At 38.0% G+C, this 21178-nt stretch overlaps 3 protein-coding genes across 5 annotated transcripts in view; 1 reads left to right on the top strand and 2 right to left on the bottom strand.

The window, feature by feature from the left end:
- Positions 1 to 21178, top strand: part of LOC100746626 (cAMP-specific 3',5'-cyclic phosphodiesterase) — a 370153-nt gene that overhangs the window by 70088 nt on the left and 278887 nt on the right. The gene's annotated exons all lie outside the window — the stretch shown is intronic.
- The window catches only part of LOC100742561 (FK506-binding protein 5-like), a 72799-nt gene that overhangs the window by 36205 nt on the left and 15416 nt on the right, over positions 1 to 21178 (bottom strand). The window lies entirely within an intron of this gene.
- On the bottom strand, positions 4220 to 7233 carry LOC105681168 (fibroin heavy chain-like). The gene is made up of 2 exons (XM_012389081.3): positions 6670 to 7233; positions 4220 to 5932 (listed from the first exon to the last, which is right to left on the bottom strand). The coding sequence occupies exons 1-2, from the start codon at positions 6682 to 6684 to the stop codon at positions 4826 to 4828; spliced, it is 1122 nt and encodes a 373-aa protein (XP_012244504.1). The 5' UTR covers positions 6685 to 7233; the 3' UTR covers positions 4220 to 4825.

The following is a 21178-nucleotide window of genomic DNA, read 5'->3' as shown; positions in this document are numbered from 1 at the left end:
AGTTGCAACCTACTGTTTCCCTGCTAATAAATCGGCCTGTTTGGTGTCAAGTTAGTCCCTCGGTAATTACAAGTTAGTTTAATTCGTTAATTAATGGTGTCTTTGTCGAGGCACGCTCGCCAAGCCTGGTCTGATTACACCGGAATTGAGATTGTTCGAGTGACCGCGTTGGATCTCGATGGTATGTCGCAGTTTCGTTAATTCTGCTTTTGTTATTCGAGAGCGAACGTTTCCGTTTAATTAATTAATCGCTGACACCTGTGTTACCTCGGCGATCGAGGACGTTCAAGCAGATGGCAAATGGGGAATTTCTAGTTCTTTGTCTTCTCGTTTCCATGACGAAATGGCGATGTATCGACGAAACAAATATCTATTTGATGTATGTCCTTTATCGATGTATCTTATTGGCGAGGTTTATCGAAATTATCGGATGGCAGTTTGTAACATCGGTGAATCGAAGTTAGTACGATTCTTGGATCGGAATTATTAAAATTCCTGTAGATCGAAATTACTAAAATTGAAATTTAGGTATGTTTAGATCAGTAAATGGCGTTAGTGAGTGACTAAGTTTGCGATAAAATTATTCGTGAGATATTAAGAAAATACGTTTGTCGAGTTTAAGATACGTTTAGAGAACGAAAGAGAAGCGAGTAATGTTTCAGGCAGTATATTTGAGAGTTGCAGGACAGCAGATTTTCGGCCAGTTATCGCGTTAGAGAAGATAAGAGGTTCTCGAATTCGATTTTGTCTTGCAAACAAAAGTCGGATCGAGTATCCGCAAGTTTTAAACTTGCACGCGATCTACGTGAGATTAGAGACGAAACGGTCTCCTTCGATCTTTCATCATCAACGTAATTGACAGTCTTCGCTCGGGTATCGCCGTTGACATTTACAGACTTTCCACGAAAAAGATACGCATCTTTGTAAATGCTAGCAAACTTTCAAGATTAATTTTCAATCCTACTGCTTAAAACTAGAGCTAAAGTAAATTCGACCGATGCTAAATTGAATGTTTCTTGAAAGTTCTTACATAAAATTGTGAATGTCTCGTAAATTTGAAAATTAAATTTTCCGGTTTTGTAATACTATAGGATTTTATAGGATGTTATTTATTCAGAAATATTAGATATTAGGCTTTCCAATGATTTCTATCCTATATGATAAGTTTATTGATAGGTGGATCTATTTACATTGGATTAAACAGGAAACGATGGTTATTTAACGCGAAGTAAATGCAGTAATGTGCTATCGCTAAGACAATTAAATGGATAACTCACAACTCATAACAACTCGGCAACTCTACTCTAGACTCCTCACGATTCGACTCTCAGGCAACGACTCGTCACAACTCGACTCTCAGATAACGACTCGTCACAACTCGACTCTCAGGTAATAATGACTCGTCACAACTCGACTTTCAGGTAACAACGACTAGTCACAACTCGACTCTCAGGTAACAATGACTCGTCACAATTCGACTCTCAGGCAACGACTCGTCACGACTCGACTCTCAGGTAACGACTGGTTGGTCCTTCTTCTTTAAGCATCCCTTTGTCTTTTCTCATAGCCCCACCACGTACGTGATCCGCAACCGACCGCAGTCATGGTCACGTAGGTCTTTTTTCCGTGTAACAATTCGATTGAAGGACCGACGACACATTGAGGTTTCCAGACCCTTTTGGCCTGACGGCACTTAGGCCTTTTCACAATATTGTTTGTGGCTCAACCGATATTTCTTAGGCCATTTGTACTATTTGGCCACGATACTACGATACTCGTGAGTAATTATTGGTGAGGTTTGCTTTCGAAGTAGTGGGGTAAATGTTACGAGAATTGCACAAGTCGATGTCTCGGACCCGAAGATAATTTAAAATCGAGTTAAACATCTTCTAAGGGCATTGCCAACAAACTTCTGGCCCCGAGATGTCGAAAATAAGAAACGTAAAGTTGAAAGTTGCATTTGCAAAGTTGTTTCTGTACGCTGGTTCTTGGAACGAAGATTTCATTACGCGACGAAGTTTTCTAATGGAGCCACGAACGAATTTAGATTTTGGAAAAATAAAATGACAAATAATCCAAGTTTATCCGGTCTCCGGAAAGTCAGCTGAAAGATCAGAAAGTCGATACCTACGGTGGCTACAAATTTATTCACCGATTGTATACCGAGTTTCCGCAACCGCAACCGAACATGAAGTATGCAAAACCATCGACCGTCACTTCCCACAATGGACGTTATTTCCTCGTCCTAAGAAACTGAAACATTATATCAATAGACTGCCGACTATAAATATTTCGACAATGCTACTTGACGTGTTGAATTTTTTATCGACATTTTTACGTAGTAGCATCTCTACTAAGGTTCATATAGTACCTTATACTTACGTCGAAATAAAAAAAAGGGGGAGAAATTGATATGACGTGTCAAAGTCGTGTTATAGTTACATCAAAATTCACAAAAATGAAAAATCATCTGCTATAGCGGTTACCACTGTAGCGTAGAGTGATTTATCGTGATCCATAGCGTTCTATAGTGGATACAACACAAGCGAAAAACAAACTTTTGCTATGTTTCTACCAAATTTAAATATTACGCTAAATTCCTTCCTTGTATTGAGTTGGCAACTAAGTGTTTGCTGATTTTGTCATTAGATGATAATGACAAAATCCGCAATCACTTAGTTTCCAACCCAATGCCATCTACTACATTTTGCATTTTTATCATATGTGTTATTATACGTGTATTCTGTGTAGCCTGCTGTACACTGTTCCTTGCTATTTATAAATATGAATAATCTTTTCTAGAAATTACTAGACCAACAAACGAAGTAACTCTGAAGACGAAAACGATATGCCCGACCACGCACGCCCCCATTCTACTTGCGCTACTTATATCTTCTTCCCGCGAAGTGTGGTTGCGATAATTCCACGCATTCGTTTTATAATAGTTCTTTCGTAATCCGCTATACCCTGAGATGGGCTTTAAATTAGAAAACATATTGCCAGGAAAAATTGCAGGTGAGAGAGAGAGAGAGAGAGAGAGAGAGAAAGGAGGGTAAAAATTTTCATCAGCAGCTTCATCAGAGCGTCGTTTACCTCGTTAACGAGGACCTGGAACTTCCTTTCCATACGTTCCGGCGTTCGCTGCTTATTTTCAAAAACTTTCTTAATCAGCAAGCGGCACTAAGCCGCGGGAGAAACCGTCTCCGGCTGAAAAAGAATTACCACGATCCGCGCTTGCCTCGTAAACGTAGTGTGCTTCCCGGTAGTTCAGGTATGCCAGTAATTATGTTACAGTCAACAGGGGGATGATAATATTTTTTTCGTAGATTTGTCAGCTATGCGAACGATTCGTATGAGGAGATTCGGTTCCGTATTTTACACCTATTTTCTCATATAGAATCACATCCTTGGTGACCGTGAATAAATATTGGGACATCCTGCGATAGAATCGAGGAGAACACTGAGAACTGACCACGCAAGAACAACGATACTTTTTGCGGTAATCAACGTGGCAACGGTGTCTGAAAAACGATAATTACACGGCTTTGTGCCTGCCGTTTCCGCATTTCATCCGTGTTCTGGTTTCTATCTTTCTCGTCTCGATACCAATGGAGAAATAAGCAAGATTTGGTAGCAGATATAGTTTCAACAAGAAATCTCTTTTAGCTCGTCCTTCAAATGACGGAAAATATCCCATTTGAATGGTTGATTCGCCGAGAATTCGATTTATCTTTATGCCGACGTACTGTCCCTTGTCACTGTTCAATTTGATTTATGTAAGATCTAGATGTTTCGTAGAATTGATGTAATAAATGACCGACCTCCTTTTCTTTTTGTTTCAGGTGAGTGCAAATTGAATCTTCTTTGTCGTTGGGTCGTTGAAAATACGTAAGTCAAAGAATATCTGTTTCTTTTTTCTTAAATTATACAATCTTTAACAGGAAGTAATTCAATAATAATAATAATAATATGATATTACGTTATATTTACTTATCATATTTACGTTATACGTTATATTTACTTATCATACGTAGATAAGTTAGAACACTGCATCCGATATACAGCTGGTAGCTGCTGATAACACTAGTTTCCAGCATTACCAACAGCAGCTGTCGATAAAATGTTGAGTAAAGTTGAGTAAAGCACAAGGTGAAATTATAACCGACTGCTATCTATATTTCCAATGTTGAAAAGATAGAAGCGCTGGAAAATGTATCGACTGCTCTCGTTACTCGCGTGAGGTAACAATCGGGTTCGATTTTCGTCCTAGCTTCACAGAGAGGTGAAGCCTGGTTTTGAAACGATGACCTGATTCGTGTGGAAGCTGGGGAGGTGCTCCACGTTATAACGTGAAAGGATCGTTCCTGACGTAATCCCACCCCACATGAGCTCCGTGTTGACCAATCGGCTTGAAGAACTACCATTGTTCGTCTATACACCGGTGTTTTAATATAACCTACCTTCTCCTATCATTCGGAGCAAATTTGGTACCTATACTATCTCAGCGTGCATTTTCATTATTTCGCGATCCTATGTCACGAGAATTATAGTTTGCGATTGAAGAAACGATGCACTACCTTAGAAATTTGCAATCAATTGTTGTACAATAATATAATTTTCACTCCCATAATAATTATAATTATGCGAACATGTTGGAATAATCGCCTTAGTGAAGAGGTTGATCAACAACGTCACACTTTAAGTATCGTACAAAAATATAATTTTATCAAAGTGTACAAAAATATAAAGATTATCGCAAGCTCTAAAAAAGGGATTTACGTGGATACCGCCAACTGTACAATATGCCTTTGCTCGACCCATCAGTTTAGTGTTTCTTTATAATGATCGTACTGGCTCCTCCTAGTGCCCCACCTCCAAGAGAACCAGCTCCTAGAGCAGCTCCTCCTAAAGCACCAGACGAAGCGTATCCATACCCAGCTCCGTATCCAGCTCCAAGATTAGCAGTCAATCCCTGAGTGGCAACTCCAGAGCCAAGACTGGCTCCAAGTCCAGAACCAAGCCCAGAACTCAATCCAGATCCTAAACCAACTCCAGGAGAGATGCTAATAGAACCAAGGCCAGCACCTAGACCAGAGCCCAATCCTGACCCATATCCAGCACTGAGGCCAGAGGAGCCGAGGCTGGAACCTAAGCTAGATCCGTGACTGGAGGTTAGGCCATATCCGTAGCTCGATCCCAGGCCTGATCCGTAACTGGAGGTCAATCCAGACCCGTAGCTGGATCCCAAACCAGTGTTCAACCCTCCGCTGAAGCTACCACTGAGACCACTAGTGATACCTGAACTCAAACCAGAGCCGAGACCACTAGTGACTCCAGAAGTCAGACCAGATCCTCCGATAGATCCTGAAGATACAGGTATCAAGACAGGCACAGAAACAGCTTGAGCGATAGGGATAGGTTGCGGGATTGAGACTGGCACTCTAACAGCCTGAGAAATGCCTGCGGACCTATGGAGCGTCAGTGCGGTTTGTTGAGGCGTACGAAGTGAAGTTTCCCTGACGAGAGGCAGATTTTGTCTCACGTACCAGGGGCCTGGAACAGGCCTGGGCACTGGATAGGGTTGAGGAATCACGACTGGCACTTGTTGGGTGATAGTGCGAATCCCACCTTCAGCTGCAGCCCCGTTTAACCCTGCAGATAATCCTCCAGTCAGGCTTCCTGACAGAGGCCCAACTAAGCCACCATTAAGAGAGCCTTGTAGTCCCGGAAGTCCACCCGAGAGGCTTCCAGCCAGTCCTCCTGATAATCCTCCAGTGTATCCTCCAGAAATTCCGCCATAGCTAGTACTAGAACCCAGGTCTCCCGATGATCCTCCAAGTCCTCCTGTGCCTAGAAGAACGCCTCTCTTCGACTTCTCTGGCTTTCCTGATTCAACTTCGCTAGCAATGGCGGCGGGCACCAAAAGGCAGAACTACACGAATGATTTTTAAGGTTTGAATTTTTCATGAAGACTGCTCTTCTATGGATTAGAAAGTAAGTTAGATTCAAGAAGGAAAAAGAAGTAATATTGGTCCTTTTAGAAATGGATCTTTGGAACTTGAACAGCTGATAGTTTAAAATTCAGGAGTATTGAAGTTTCAATGAGGACTAGTATCGATTTCTTGAGTTTGCCAGTGGGTTAAATGCAATTGCGGCCGCTGTGCGAATATCGCCCAAGAAATGTTGAAAATGAACTGCGAATTATTGGATGGAGTAAAATTTTCAGATACTCAACGGCGCAAAACTAATGTTTTCAAATATTTAATTACCGCGTGAGTATAATTTTGAGTGTAATATGAAATTAGTATTCTCTCGAATGTTTCATATTTAATTTCGTATAATTATAATTTCGTGTATTTGCAACGTAAAATTATTGCTTTTTCGAAAATTTTATATTCCACTTTGCACAATAAAAGTTTTGTATATTTGTGATACCAAATTATTAAATTTTCTATCCATCTTTATATTAATTTTACTGAGTAACATTCTACAGCACAATTCCAATGTTGCCACTTTGTATTTGCAAAATACACTGAGGTGTTCTGCACAATTACAAGGCCTGACTCAAACAACTAAAAATTTCTCGCAACCTCGCAAGTCGTTTTAAAGTCTCGTCCACGTAAAATATCAACGTCTGAGAAATTCACTAAAGAATATCTTTCTACTTACTATGAACGTCCTCATAGTTGCTTGTCTCGTAAGTACAGCTTCGAATGTGCCATCATTCGGTCCAGGTCCCTATTTTATACAGGTAGATACAATCACTTTCACTGAATACGCGATCGTTCACGCCCTGATCAGAGTACTCTCCATCGAATTTTTTTGTCAACGTTTCATCCGATCTCTTTGATCCGCGATACAACCGCAGTCGTTGGAAACAGAACGATTCCGCGTTACACGCACATCACCGTAATTCTTCGCCTACTTCTGATCAGTTTCTGGATCGTATCGCATGTCGTGTACGCGTAATGCTCCCGCTATCATATCTCACGCGCGTCTTTTGTAATCAGGAAGCGAATTTACGGATTTTTTTAAGGTTAGGTCAGAACCGTTGGCTAATGGGATTGTTGGCGCTGAGATCGCACGAGTGTTTAAAAAGCTTTGCGAAGGTTATTTGAGAGTTGTGATAGTACTTTTTGGTAATTTTGGTACTCGGGAAAAAATATTATGGAAAACTTTTGGTATTTGTGGAAAATTCTGAGACAGATGGGGGAAAGTAAAAGTTTGATGAGTCTGTCTATTTTAAAAAGTATAAAGCGTGTGATGTATTCTGAAATTACTGTACGGTAATGGATATAATTCTGCGGAATAATAAAACGCGAGAGTACTGTAAATATCATTGAAATTTTTATTTTAGAGAATTTAAATAATAAAATTACCTTTCCAGAAAATGTTGTATTCAATTTTATATCAACTTTAATAATTCGAGCCCGTCTCAGGTTTTATAGTATATTCTGTAGAAAAAAAATAGAAATAGTAGAAAACAACTAAACGAAAAGTAATACATATTTCGCAAACATCATTTCTACATCCCTTTATTTCGAAAATAAATTCCACGGTAAATTAATATATCAAATACAACACATGCAATATAGGTGCATGTATAAAAAATGTACCCTATCTGTATGATGAAAGATAACCAATTTAATTAACGAGGGCTATAAACATGACCGATTTTCTGAATGGTTACATCTTGTACACGTTCATTACGAGGGATAAAAATTCTGGTTCTGGTAAAAGGTGTAATAAATGTCTTCGCGGATGACGATTAATAATAAGCGCGACTTTATGAAAGGCGGAGCCTTCGCTGGAAATAACTGGACAATCGAAATGCAGCGCCTCGAGTGAGGTAGATATAGAGAGACAAAAATCGAATCTGCATCAAGCGTATCTGATACAAAGTATCGAATCATGATTTCGAATTCGAAAGGCAACTCGTAACAAATAAACGATTCTTCGTTTATATTTCCGCGTTGGAACTGCTTTGCACAAGACTTTAATTGATACCATTTACTTCAACTCTATATTACAGATAAATCTAATCTTCAGACAAATTAGTTTATGAAGATTGTCTTTCATAAAAGTGTTGTTTCCGTTGAAAATGACAACGTGAGTTCGCGCTCGCCATCTATGTGCAGATGCGCTAGTTACAGTAAATAGTAACTAGAAGATACTTCTAGATACAATCGATAAGTTTAAGATATTCTTTTGTTTTTATCCCTAGACCACGTAAGAAAGCGCAATAAAGGTTTTTCGGCTGAGAATAGTGAGAATAGATTTATCCAAAGAATAAAATAATAGCTATTGTGATCCTACCTCTAAATACAGAAATAACAGCAGTTTCGTTATATGAAATGTTGAGGTTATTCGATGTATAAACAGAGAAACTCGTGGATAAATTGTAAGGTAGAAAATATATTTAAATAGAAGTGTAATTATAAGTAAAAATACAATTTCAGCTGGTTCAGATCCGCACGCTAGCTGTGTTACCCAATAAAACCCTAAAGCCAACGTCACCTGTCTACTGTTTATGGTTTGCCTTCGTCGCAGTCTTTTGTTTATACGCTGTCGATGGCTTCAGTGCTTGAGAAAACTAAAAAGACCAGATGTAGAGTTTTCTTAGAAGTGGTGACCACTTCAACGTGAAATATCGATGATTTACGATGAACTGTATCGAACATAGAAAATATAGATTTTCGTAACTTTACGAACACGCCATTTTTTTCGGTTTTCACATTCTTCGTGTTTAAATAAAGTATGCGAGTAAGAAAGTGAGAGCTGGGTTTTTCATGTTATTTAAGGATATGTAGGGTCTCTTTTGGGACGTGGCTGCGAAGGTTTGCAGACAATCTAACCCAGGCTATTCCTCATCCCGGAAACTACCTCGCCAAGAACCCGATACCATACTGTGCAAAATTTCAACGACACGATATGAAGAGGGTCACTTTATATTCATTGCATATACTCTCGCGTCAAACTACGTCTTATTCAGATCCCTACAGTTTCTGCCATTATCTAAATACACGTAGAGATCTACGTTTTCCCACGGATTTACGATTTCCATATGAAAGTGGGAAATGGTGACACTTGCCAGGAATGTTTTCTAACCTTTCCGTAATTTGTCGAATTTTTCTTTCAATTTTTGCTATTTTGCTTTCACCGATGAAATGATAATCGTGGCGTGCATTAAAATTCTGATCTGATACAAAGTTATACACGCGAGAAAATTGAGTTGGAATTCCAATTTATATTGGGTCGTCCGAAAAGTATTCTTTCGTTTTATAAGGAAATAATGGATGCACGACAATTACATTATTTTATCGAGTTACGTATGACCCATTTTGTTCTATCAAAATAAAGATCACAACGTTCGACAGATTAGATTTGACGTTTGTATAGAGATGCATCGTTGTAAAAGACGGGTTTGTAAAAGAAAGACTGTTTGGATAAACTAATAGTTTGGCTTTCCAGACCGGGGATTATCAAAGAACAAAGTTTGATACTTATGTACATTTACTTAGGCAATATCCATAAGTATTTCTATACATATTTACCAGAAATGCATAAAAATCGCCGAGTAGCGAATCGCAATTGGTCGATACGCAATCCTACTTGCGCAATTGCATCGTGTGTAATGACTTCCTGCTAACATTGTGAACGTTGCGATTAATGGTGTTGGTGGGAGCAACTATTTGTATACTATGAAACTCGAAACTATTCTATCAACTACTCGACAGACTCGTCTAATAAAAAAGTTACTTCGTAAGATCGATTTCTGCAGTCTAAATTGTTTCTGCAAAATTACAATTTTTCAGGAAAATTAATTATTCCTGAGTGCTTCTACGTGAAAACATATACACATAACGTGCTTTTGCTGTAATAATCTCGCGCGATGTACGTTGTATAGAGATGTCTATGTTCTTATTCCTAGGGAAATTAATATTTAAAAGACAATTTCTCCAATAATAAAGATACTTGTAACATTGGGTTGGCAACTAAGTCACTTAGTTTTCATTCATTTTTGAGTTTCTTTTTCGCGGTTTAATTAGCGCGATAATAAATATTTTGACACAGAAGTTCGATTATATAACGCGAAGGCTTTCCTTGGTAATTAATTTGATCAGAAAATTTTGGCACTCAGACGCGATATAAAAGAGAGGAAGGATCGAGCGAACGTGGAAACTGAGGTTCTAGCAATTTTTTCTCGCGCGCCGACCTATTTGACGATTGTCAGAGTCATTGATCTTCTACGTGGGAATAAATTTATCTTTCGGACAAGTATGAATCGAAGTTGGTGCGCAGAGAATTTGAAAAGCAGAACAGATGTGACCATCGTCGATAAATTGGGTCGCGTGACGTTTTTAAAGGTGCGCGCACTGTTCACGCTTTCTTTTGCGTAGTTACGTTATATGCAAATTTTGATTTAAATACATCGGTAGCTTTAGAAACATTATAACAGCTAACAAATAGTCTGTCTGTTCGTAACAAACGATCGTTTATTCTCGTTATTAATACGCGATTCGAACTGTGATTTACAAAGCCAATCATTTTTCCAGGAAATCATGGAAAACAACATTTTTTCGTCATGAAAGAGCGAGAAGCGATTCGTTCTAAAACATCTCCACCGAAATATGAATTAAAAAGAAAATATTTTTTCTCCTGAAACGGAGCATGAATTCCGCAATTAACGAAAAATTACTGTAGGTTGTGTTTACGCAATGTTAATTAATTAATTGTGTAATTGATCGATCGTATAAAAGATTCCAATATTTTTTTTTCAAGAAATTACTTTTATACGCGGGATGTGTGACTGGAACGATCAAGGACGATTAACTGGACGCTATCGAGTAATTAAAAATTTCGTCATGAATGGCAATTAAAAGAGCTATAGAGAGAATAATTCTGTTGGACGGCTGTTTCACAGTGGATGCATTGGTTATCAGGCCTGGTTTTGTTTCCCACTCCGTTAAAATCTCATTTCGAGGACGTCGATCAATTTAACGCGGGCAATAGAGACATTGAACCTATTATCTCACACTAGCTTCGGTAACTCGACTTTGCAAGATCATCGATTTTCGTTAATCCATTCTCAAGTGACTAGGAATCCATTCCACAATGAATTTACCAATTCGATGAAACGGTCTTTAAGAGGATGAAACTTTCATGGTAATATTTTCAGCAATATACGATCGATGTTCGAAGAGATTATTTATTGGAATCAAAATATACATTTCATTTTATTTCTAATCCTAGTCAATTCCAATCTCGGTCTAATTATGGTTCCATCATTTTTCTCTCACATTCTTCTAACCATTTTTCTATCAATTATAATTATAATTTGGTAATACATTTGACCATTCGATACTTTTAATTCTGTACACGTCTTATTTTATCTCGTGTATTTTTTTTTTTATTGTAGAAATAAAGTTTTAAGGAAGAGAAGTTTTAATTGGACTTGGACATTTTTTGTTTCGTGCTGTGACGTTTTTTATTTTTATTCGTTAGTGCAGCGAGAGACGTCTGAAAAAGCGTTTTTAGATTTAATTGGAAAAAGTTCAACAATCTCGAGATTATAGAAAATAAAAATGCTCGTAGTCAATGGAAATAATATTCGTTCCACGAAGCTTGGAATTTCGATGCCTCTTTTTTCATAAATGTTGCCTAACCAACGATTCACAAAACGAGTTGGTTACAAACATTATCACACGATACACTTCGACGTTTTTTAATAGCAAACTAAAAATTTCTCAGCATATTAAATAAATATAGAATGCTTGGTTATTTAGCCATTAAATTAAACTGTCGAATGTAGAGAAAATAATTTAACGACATGTTTAAACCATCGATCTGGCTCGAATACGCAAAGCCAAATTTCTACGTTCGCTTTGACATTTTTATTTACAAAAATACAAGCAGCGTTCCTCGTTTCGCGAAATTCTTTGCATAGAGGAAAGCAAGGTGAATGCTCAGAGGGAATGTTCAAACAAAAGCTAGAAAATCGAAGCATAGAGAGTTACGTAACACGTAGAAGCGTACTCGATACGTATCAAAAAGGTATCGACAAAAAGGCAATGGTAGTTGGAAATAAAACCTGACGATTTCTATCGACATCCTTATTGAAGCCAATTTACATACGAAAGAAAATAAGTTCCCTCTTTTTTCTTAGACAACACGTAACGTTACAATTTCATTTATTTCTTCTTTTTGGTCTTTATTATATTTCCAAAAAACTTTTCCTTGCCTTTCTTAAATTATTAAACATTCGTTGATTCATTAAGAAGCATCGAATTGTATTTCGCGATAAAGTTTATAATTGGTTCGTTTTATGTATCACCGTGTTATCGTATTTTATTCTACAGAACGAGAGCATTTACGATTGTTTATTAAGAAATGGCTTTTTTTTTAAATATCGTATAATTGAAATCAATGTTTCTAAGCGTTATTTTTATTTATTTAGAAATATTGTAGATTTAATTAATAGTATAAATAGCGTTCGTTTTAAATTACAATCGAAATAAAAAGTATAGAATGAAATTTTTTGGTGAAAAGCCTTGTCCTAAAAATTCGACGGCTTCCTTGCATGCAAGAAAGATCATTGTTCTATATTTGGTATGAACGTGAAAAGCGAAACGTTTCGTTGTTAACATTGTTAGATGATATATTTCGAGAAACGCGCGAACAGTCACACGGACAGGTTTTCCCCGCGATTATTTTAGAATGTCCAGAACGTCATAGGTGACAGAATAATTTACGGTATCGCGATCATCATTCATATTTACGATGGCCTAGTGTATTTCGAACGATATTCCTCGTGGACATCTGCCAACTTGCTCTACCAAGATAGCTGATGCGTAATTATGTCTGTTGGAATCGTCGTCTCGTATTTATGCTCGCGAAATATCAACGAGCCGACGATGTCAAGTTTTTAACGATCCTTATGATCGATTTCTTCGGCGGGAAATTCGTTTCGAACTGCAATGAAAATTTTCACCGCAGATTATGGCAACAATGTAACACGTTTGAAATGTTTGACACTCGGTGAAATAATTCTGGCTTCTGTGAAACTACATTTGGAACTGTATCATTTGTATACATATGTTACACGATTAAGTGTATTAAACGTATTTAAGTGTGTAATGGTTTTAATCAACTTAAACGTTAAATATTGGAAATATCAATATTTTAATACTAATAATAATAATAACAAATGTAATTCAAGGGTGAAATATAAAGATGAACTTTCGAAGTGAATAATAACCGACAGAATATTATATCGAAATGAGAGCAGAAATGTTTGCATTCTTCGTTTATAACGTAAAAGACTGGGTCCACCAAAATGTTAGGTGGACAGAGAAAACATAAAAGATTCAATCGAATTGAAATCTCATATTGAGAAACGCTTTGAATTCGAAACGTTTGTTTGAACGTGGATAGTTATGAAAAAGTCGGTATTAAAACAGAGAGAAAATGGAAAATTTATTAAGTTTCGATATTAATGACTTCACTGACACCGAATATTGAATTTAAAAAAATTGTAATTATTTCTGAAATCCATTAAATTCAGCTATCTAACACACACTACCCTGTATTTGTGCAAAAGAACGTGCAACTTTTTATACAAAAAGTCAAAGCTAGCCAACGAAACGAAACCTTGGCTAAGTCAAAGTTATACATTTTTCCAAAGAATATACTCTTCATTCTTTAAAAAAAAACCTACGAAATTTGTTCAGCTATGATATGATACGTGAAGGAAGACGAACGAAAACAAACCTGTCTCGATAAAACAATCGTTCGATTCGATTACTGGTCCGGCGACACACGAATGTCGCTGTCTTCGTCAGAATCGCGCAGGATCACGTGTGTACGTGGAAGAATTTCGCGATTTCCACCGCGATCTCTTTGAATTATGGTAGCAGGGAGCCGCGAGGACACGTGTCCTTCTGATCGACGCCATTAGATCTGTGGTAAAGAGGCAAGAGAGCACAGAGATGCGGCGGTATCGGTAGCCTAACCTTCTCGATCGTGATGTCAGTCGAGGCCAGAGCCAGCTACATGACCACTTGCGCTTCGGAGACCGATGGTTCGTCACGATCTTTAATTCCCTAGAGTGTTCTCGGTTTTCCTTCATTTGGCAAATTAACGATAATCTTCAAATGAAAATGAAGATTCGATACGAATGTAATTCGCGTATGATGTGATAGGAACTTATTAAAAAATTCTTGACTTAGTAGACCAAAAGCAATCTCGGAATAAGGAGGTTTCGTGGAAATTTAATTTTTCCTTTAATAAATCAAGGGAGGTGTTGTGGAATAAAAGAGGTTGAGGAAAATATTATTCGTCGTTTATATGGTAGAAGCATAGTGGACTGGGAACTTCTGGGTTTAATAGGACAAAAGCAATCCTGGAGCAGAAAAGAAAATTTGAAAAAGAAGATGGGATTGGTATTTAATGCGATAAAAATATTTATACAGTGTATATTAAAATTGATCGATACTACGAGCAATGGAATTTCAAAGAATATTTTTTTATTTAATTTCGAGAGGGAAAAATTCCTGAAAATAATTTTTTTTTTAGAAATCCCTTGACGATCTAGGAAAAGAGTATTTAAGACAAATTCTGTGTCTGATAAAATGAAAATTCAACGACATAGAGATATAAAGTCAAAGATGATTGATTTCGGTGGTAGAGTTTCCTGGCAGGAAGAAGTTTGACGAGCGGCATGGTTTTGGTGGCATTAATCATAGTCAGGGCATCGTTTAGGAATGATCTATGTGGAAACTAACGGGTTCATAGAGCAGTCGTTAGTATACTGTGATGAGCACGTGAATGGGCATTGCCTCGATGTACCAGTCATAGTATAAAATATCATCAAATAATTAAATGATATCACATTTTATTACCATACAAAATTTAATATATTTGTTTCGGTTCCGAAATTATAATAAAATCGTAAACGAATTGGGAACCATTCCTTATGTATTAGCGATATAGTCAATTTATTCTTTATCATCAATTTACCACATACAAAATGAACTTCATATTTTATAAATTTTATATATCAATTTAACCAACGAATTAACAATCGAAAATTTCATTCAAAATAATCTACAAGCCACGCTGTAATCTTCTTTCCCGCGTATCAGACGGAGATTACGAGACGTCCAGTGAAGGAGCGGTCCGTGACATGCAAGGGAAGCAAATTAAAGAGATCCTGCCAAGGAATCTAAGGAAAATCGGTTCAGACTGTGACTACGAAGCAGAGAATCCGAGACCTAAGGAAGAAAAGTCATCGGAGAAGTCGTCTTGCAATCAAGAAGCAGCCTTAGCATCCAGAATTTTGTCCAAGTCAGAGTCAATGCCAGTGCTAAAAAGCACCAGCTCGTCCAAAGAGGAGAACGAAGAAGAAAGCTCAACCATGATGTCAGAGTCTTCCTTAGCACGTCAAAGGAAAATGAAGATGATCGTAACTCGAATTAATCCAGAATTATCGTCGACCTCCAACCAGACCAGCTCAACCGATACTTTTGTGATGGAGATGATTGATGAAAATTACGAGTCCAAGAAACTAGAGTCGAAAATCGTGCTACCTATGCTCCAGGTGATTATTCATCAAAACAGAACCAATGAAATCATTTTTCATACTTTAAGGGGTTTAAACCCTTTTATAGACTTTCCTGGCTATTTTCTATTTTTCATAAAACTTCATCAGCATCCCATATCGCGTCGCCCATATTGTTATAAATATTAACACCGTGAAAGACGTAACAAACTTTATTTTTTTCTAATTATATCTTCCTTTGATCTAATCCTCCGCTATTTTCCTATTCCATTCTTGTTAAAGGACAAAGATGAATGTTGGTAAGACAAAAAAAAAAGAAGAAAAAAGCGAACGAGGGAGGATACCCTTGTAAGTCACAAGATAGTGAAAGTATAAAGGCAAAAAAAGAAAGAGGGTGATTACGTTAAAGGACGTATAGATACGGCCGCACGTCTCTGATGAACAGCCTAGTCGATATATATACAGGGTGAAACAAAATTCGTGATATCTATAAGATCGCGAAGATATTATGATTTAAGATAAAATGAAAATCAAGAATGATAAAATTATTTTGGAAGTTTCATTTTGAAATTATTTTTCATTTTCATATTATGTTAGACCATAGGATCTTCCTGACCTCGTCTGTACCACAAATTTCATCTCACCCTGTAGAGATCTCACTAGGTAGGGATTCCATGATAGGAAAAAGTGGCAAACAAGAAATAATCTTAACTGGCCAATCCATTTAGCTTCCATTCCAATTACTCAGTCTTCTAGAGACTTAATATTACACAATTAGAATCTACATGTTTTTCCTTTCTACATCAATCCCAAATAATCGTATCCTGCTCAGAATACCAGCAACGATTCGCCAAGTTGCACCAAGGGAGTGACATTCTTCGAATTACCAGAGGACGTATCTTCTAAAGAATTCGACCAAGAAAGAAAAAGCAGCAGATGCTCGGGCGGAATAGGGTCCGCTACGAAAGAACCAAAGAACTCTGGAAACACGCAAGAAAACGACGATCTGATAGGCATCGCCGAGAATCCTCATCCTTCTATCAAATCTTTTTACTTTCCTCCAATTCCAGAAAAGGGGCATTCTTGTTTACATCATCCGAGGCAGCAGCCTCGAATTACCAAGGACACGGACGCAATTCTTAAGATAGATGGCGAACTAGGTCCTCTCCAGCACCAACTCAATGAAATTAGTGGAAAGTTCCGAGCCCTGAATCTCAATGTCCCGTCTCTGCCAAGGCAGAGTCATTATTGTCAGTACACGCCATCAACTGACATGTCTGGGTACTATCTGCGCAGAACAGAGACTTTTGGCCAGGACTCCAAAGGAAGTGAGGTCATTCGTCTGATGGGTCAACATCAAAGCAATAAAAACTACACTGTGCTAGGACCTGGCACAAAGACCAAAGAGACTCTTCTGACTCAGGATTCCTTCTCTATGAGAGAACCTATCAGCAGGAACATCAGCTTCACAAATGAAGACTCGTATTCGTCGATGGCTCCTCGAGTCCGTTCGTCTAAACACGTTGAGAGGAATGTGTCGACCATAGCCAGCGATTGGCGAATCGAAGACAATAATAACTACGCCTCTGTGAGAAATTCTTACGCTAACTTTGGAGGCCCAGTAGAGAAGAATCCATCTGGATCACTGATACCATCTGTCAGCAGTTCTTGCTACAGACCTTACAGAAACGAAGACTTCGATTATCACAAACCACACTCTTCTAAGTACTATGACGAGTCAGAATTTAATAAATACAACAAAGAGTTCGCGAAAAAGAATGAGACAAAGCTTGGTTCTAGTAGAACAATCGATCATAGATGCCAAAATATGACTAAGAGATTAGACAAAATGGCACAAGCAGGGACATCAGGGGTTGGATGTGGATCTGGGAAACTAATTAGGACTTTGGATGCCTCGACTGTTACTTCTGGGCCCGATCTACGTGTCATAAGTGTCAATACCTCTTCAGAAGAACGCTATACATATAGAAAAGTTGTAGGTGAAAGTTCGTATAATAAAGGAACAAGTGGAACATGTCAGCGTTCCAACAACGAGTCTAACAGCAGCCTAATTGGGCCCCAGAATCAGAGTATCTTAGCTTCTGTGATGGTTATGGGGTCTGAAGGAAGCGGTAGACCTCGCTACGTAAATCGTAGTCGTGTGAACAGTCAGGTCTCGCTAGTAATCTCGAAAAAGGACCAAGATTCGATGACGAGTATTCTAGATCGTAGACAAAATGAATTTTCAGGGAAGCAGACAAAGAAACAGCTTCGAGCTTCGAATGTTATCGACCAAAAATCGATAGAAACTCTGGTAAAATCTTCAGAATCGATTAATAATAGTACAACTGATGCACTGAGAAATCTATCCGGCATAAAGATGGCCAAGACAGATGAAAAGGTGGTGATCGTGCCAATCCTGTTCACAAATGGCATCCCAGAGCCACCGAGGACTCCTCTATTCCATTTCAACAAGTCCACATGCCATTTGTCAAAAACGAATCACCATTTGACGAAGCTAGAAAGGAGACCATCCTCCATAACCCAGAACAGCGTGTACTCGGGCAACAGTTTCGAATCTTCAACAATGGAGTACTTAAATTTGGATCAAAAACTGGCAAATAAGAATAGTGGGATGTCAATGTCCTGTGTCAGTCGGTCTGGTTCATATTCGCGTTGCAGAAACCCTTCACATTTGTCGAACAATACGAAAAGTTTGTCCGACCGTCATCACAGTAGGGGTAGACATAGCCATTCGAGTAAGGCGCAGTCTGACCCAACGAGGAGAGTAAAGAAGAAGGCTATTCAGGGAATGATGAGTTCGCCAGAGGAATTTCTTTGCGATACCTGAATATTTGATGTTGTTCGATTGATTGGAACATGGTGGTCATGTCGCCTTTATGGTTGTGCTCTAAGGATTATGGTTGAAGTAAGAGGTTCAAGTTTCATAATGGAATCATAATATCTCTAGAGTCACGAATTTGGATGAAAGTGTCGTTTCTGGAATTTTGGAATTCACGTTTAACCTTTTCTTGGGGAAAAGGGTTGTTTCTGCCTCTGCAGATTCTTTTTAACTCTCTTTGATATTCGGGCTAATGGACCGGAAGACGCATTTTTGCGACGGTGTTTTGTGCAGTGACGTAGCTTCGACTATTGTCTTTTCGTCGTTTATTGTAGATAAGCTCGCGGCGTCTCTTGTATACAGTTTTTATTCAAGTAAATATAAATATTATACACGAATATGAATCTTTATTTTAATAGTAAAATTATCGATGACTATGATGATGCAAACCTTGTGAAAACAAGCCCTTGTTTATATACATTCTATGAGAAATCTATAGGATTTCATAAAAATCTCTAAAATTGTACAAAAATTTATTTTTTTTTTTAATTTCTATGTCATTTTCGTATAATTATTGACGAGTGATTCAACAAAAATGAATATATTTTGTAGTTTATTTATAATAACGCCTAGACTACAGATATCTATGGATTTATGCAAAAATTATGTAGAAATATACAGAACAGGTGTACGTAATACGAAAAAATATTTAAGATATCTAAAAGAAGCTGATCATTGTGAATCTGTTTCGTTTCTTTAATCGAGTTCCGAAAAATATGAATTTACATAAATATTCGCACTTTATTAGTAACAAATTCTCAGGCTCCTTTTGACGTATAAAACAAAACGATTTATATTATTCGATAAGAATATGAAAAAAGGAAAAGCTGGCGTTTCTAATGTCAAATAATCGTTGCGAAATGGCGTAAGAAGTGTTCACACAGTCCTCGCTAAAACTAGTATCTAGTTATACGAACGATGTCACTGACGTAGGAATCCCGGAGTGATAAGTGGACAATCAGAAGCCAGATCACAAGTACACCGAATCCATGTTGGTAAACCGGTTTCCCCTCGAAGGAAATCTGTTTGACATGGCGTTTCGCGGATCGTTGCTAACTCATGCATGTGAAACCCTGACCGATTGTGAATCGAGGCTGATCACCAATTGGCCAACTGTTGCATAGTTTTCTAGCAAACCCTCGCTTATTCTTAATTCTCTGCACCAAACTCAGGATCGGTTGAATCATCAAATTTACATTTCTTTTTTAATTCAATTTTGTACCTTTTTCTATCGTGACGCATACGAGTATATTTGGAATTTTTCAATGGTATTTACTGGCGTAAAAAATTAAATAGATGCAAAGATCTAGCCAAGTGGACTAAACGTTCGAACATTATGCAAAGATTTAGGCGAAGGTTCAAGAAACTGTAACTATTTCAGCAAACCGAACAACTTAACAACTTAATGGCTGCTGATTCTTATTAAGATGCATGAATTAAATTGAAAGAGAGACGGAACGAGCGAAGCAACAACCAGATGGCAAACGAGATCATAATTAACGAAAATGCGATCAAGCGAAGGTCTTTCGAGAATTGGCCGATAAATCATCGGCGTTGAGACATCCCAGATAAATTTTGGGAACGATCGGCCGACCTTGCCACGCGATCGATGCGTTCTGTTGCACCCGAGGCGAAATGGAGTAAGGACAGTTTGTTCGACACCTGTATAAACGCGATAGTTGGTCCCCAAGTGTAGATACAGAAGTTCTTTGAATAATTTCTTCGATACTGATTTCTTTATCAGGCTGTTAAAGTTTTCACAGACGCTTACGCTGTTTTTTCTTTTCATTCCAGAAAATTGTGAAACTTTGTAGCAAATTTTTTATATGTCAATGAAGATATCACCCGCAAACACGTGGCTCTTTTTGCAGAAATTACTCAGCCACTATAAAGACTCCGTGATTAATATAGTCGTTCTCAAGGATTACCGATCAGATCAGTTACAGAGAAACGCAAAAATTTCTAGGCATCGACTATTCAAATGTAAATGTAGATCGACACGCGACAGATTCCATCTAATGAACATTGACACGACAGGTGGCGGTATTTAGCATTAAAAATACTGGGATTTCCGCTTGGTCTTCCCAACTATGTATTACTTTTTTCTTCCACGAAAGAAACATCGAAGGTTAATCTACTATCATCCAACAAAATTTCAATTCTCCTAAATATGCTCAGTTTATCGAATAACATCTATTTAAGAATAGACTTACTCTAAAGCTTCTTCCCAAATTGCTTGCAAAATTGAAAATACATACGCGTCTCAATCTGACGATCTTATCGCAAACTCACAACGACACGAAATTTCAGTCGCAATTAATTTCATTCGCTCTTCCAGCGACGGGTCACGAATAATTCCAGCTATTAGCGAAAACAATAATAATTTCCTGAAAATTTGTTAACCATCTTGACCCAATTGTCGACGTTGCCGTGGTTAATGCGACGTCGTTTATGGACAGTCGATATGCCCGCAAGAACGCGCGATAAACGCGTTGCTGGCCGCGTCCCAAATAATTTGTCTTGTCACTAGCACTTTAGTTTGTATTTACAGTGTCAAAGCGCCGTTGTCCGGTTGTTCACTCGCGGCATACGCAAATGGCCTTCGATTGCCAACGGACCTAACTTTCGGCATTGTGCTGCGGGCAAGCGCCGACAATGGCACGCGTGTCTGCTTTTCGAGCTGCGTCACAATGCAACCTCGTGCTGGCTTGTTTTCA

This window comes from Bombus impatiens, unplaced genomic scaffold, assembly GCF_000188095.3.
Source record: "Bombus impatiens unplaced genomic scaffold, BIMP_2.2 scf_0637, whole genome shotgun sequence".
Classification (NCBI taxonomy): Eukaryota; Metazoa; Arthropoda; class Insecta; order Hymenoptera; family Apidae; genus Bombus; species Bombus impatiens.
The sequence above is the reverse complement of the archived record's forward strand: the minus strand, read 5'-3'. Positions and strand labels throughout refer to the sequence as shown.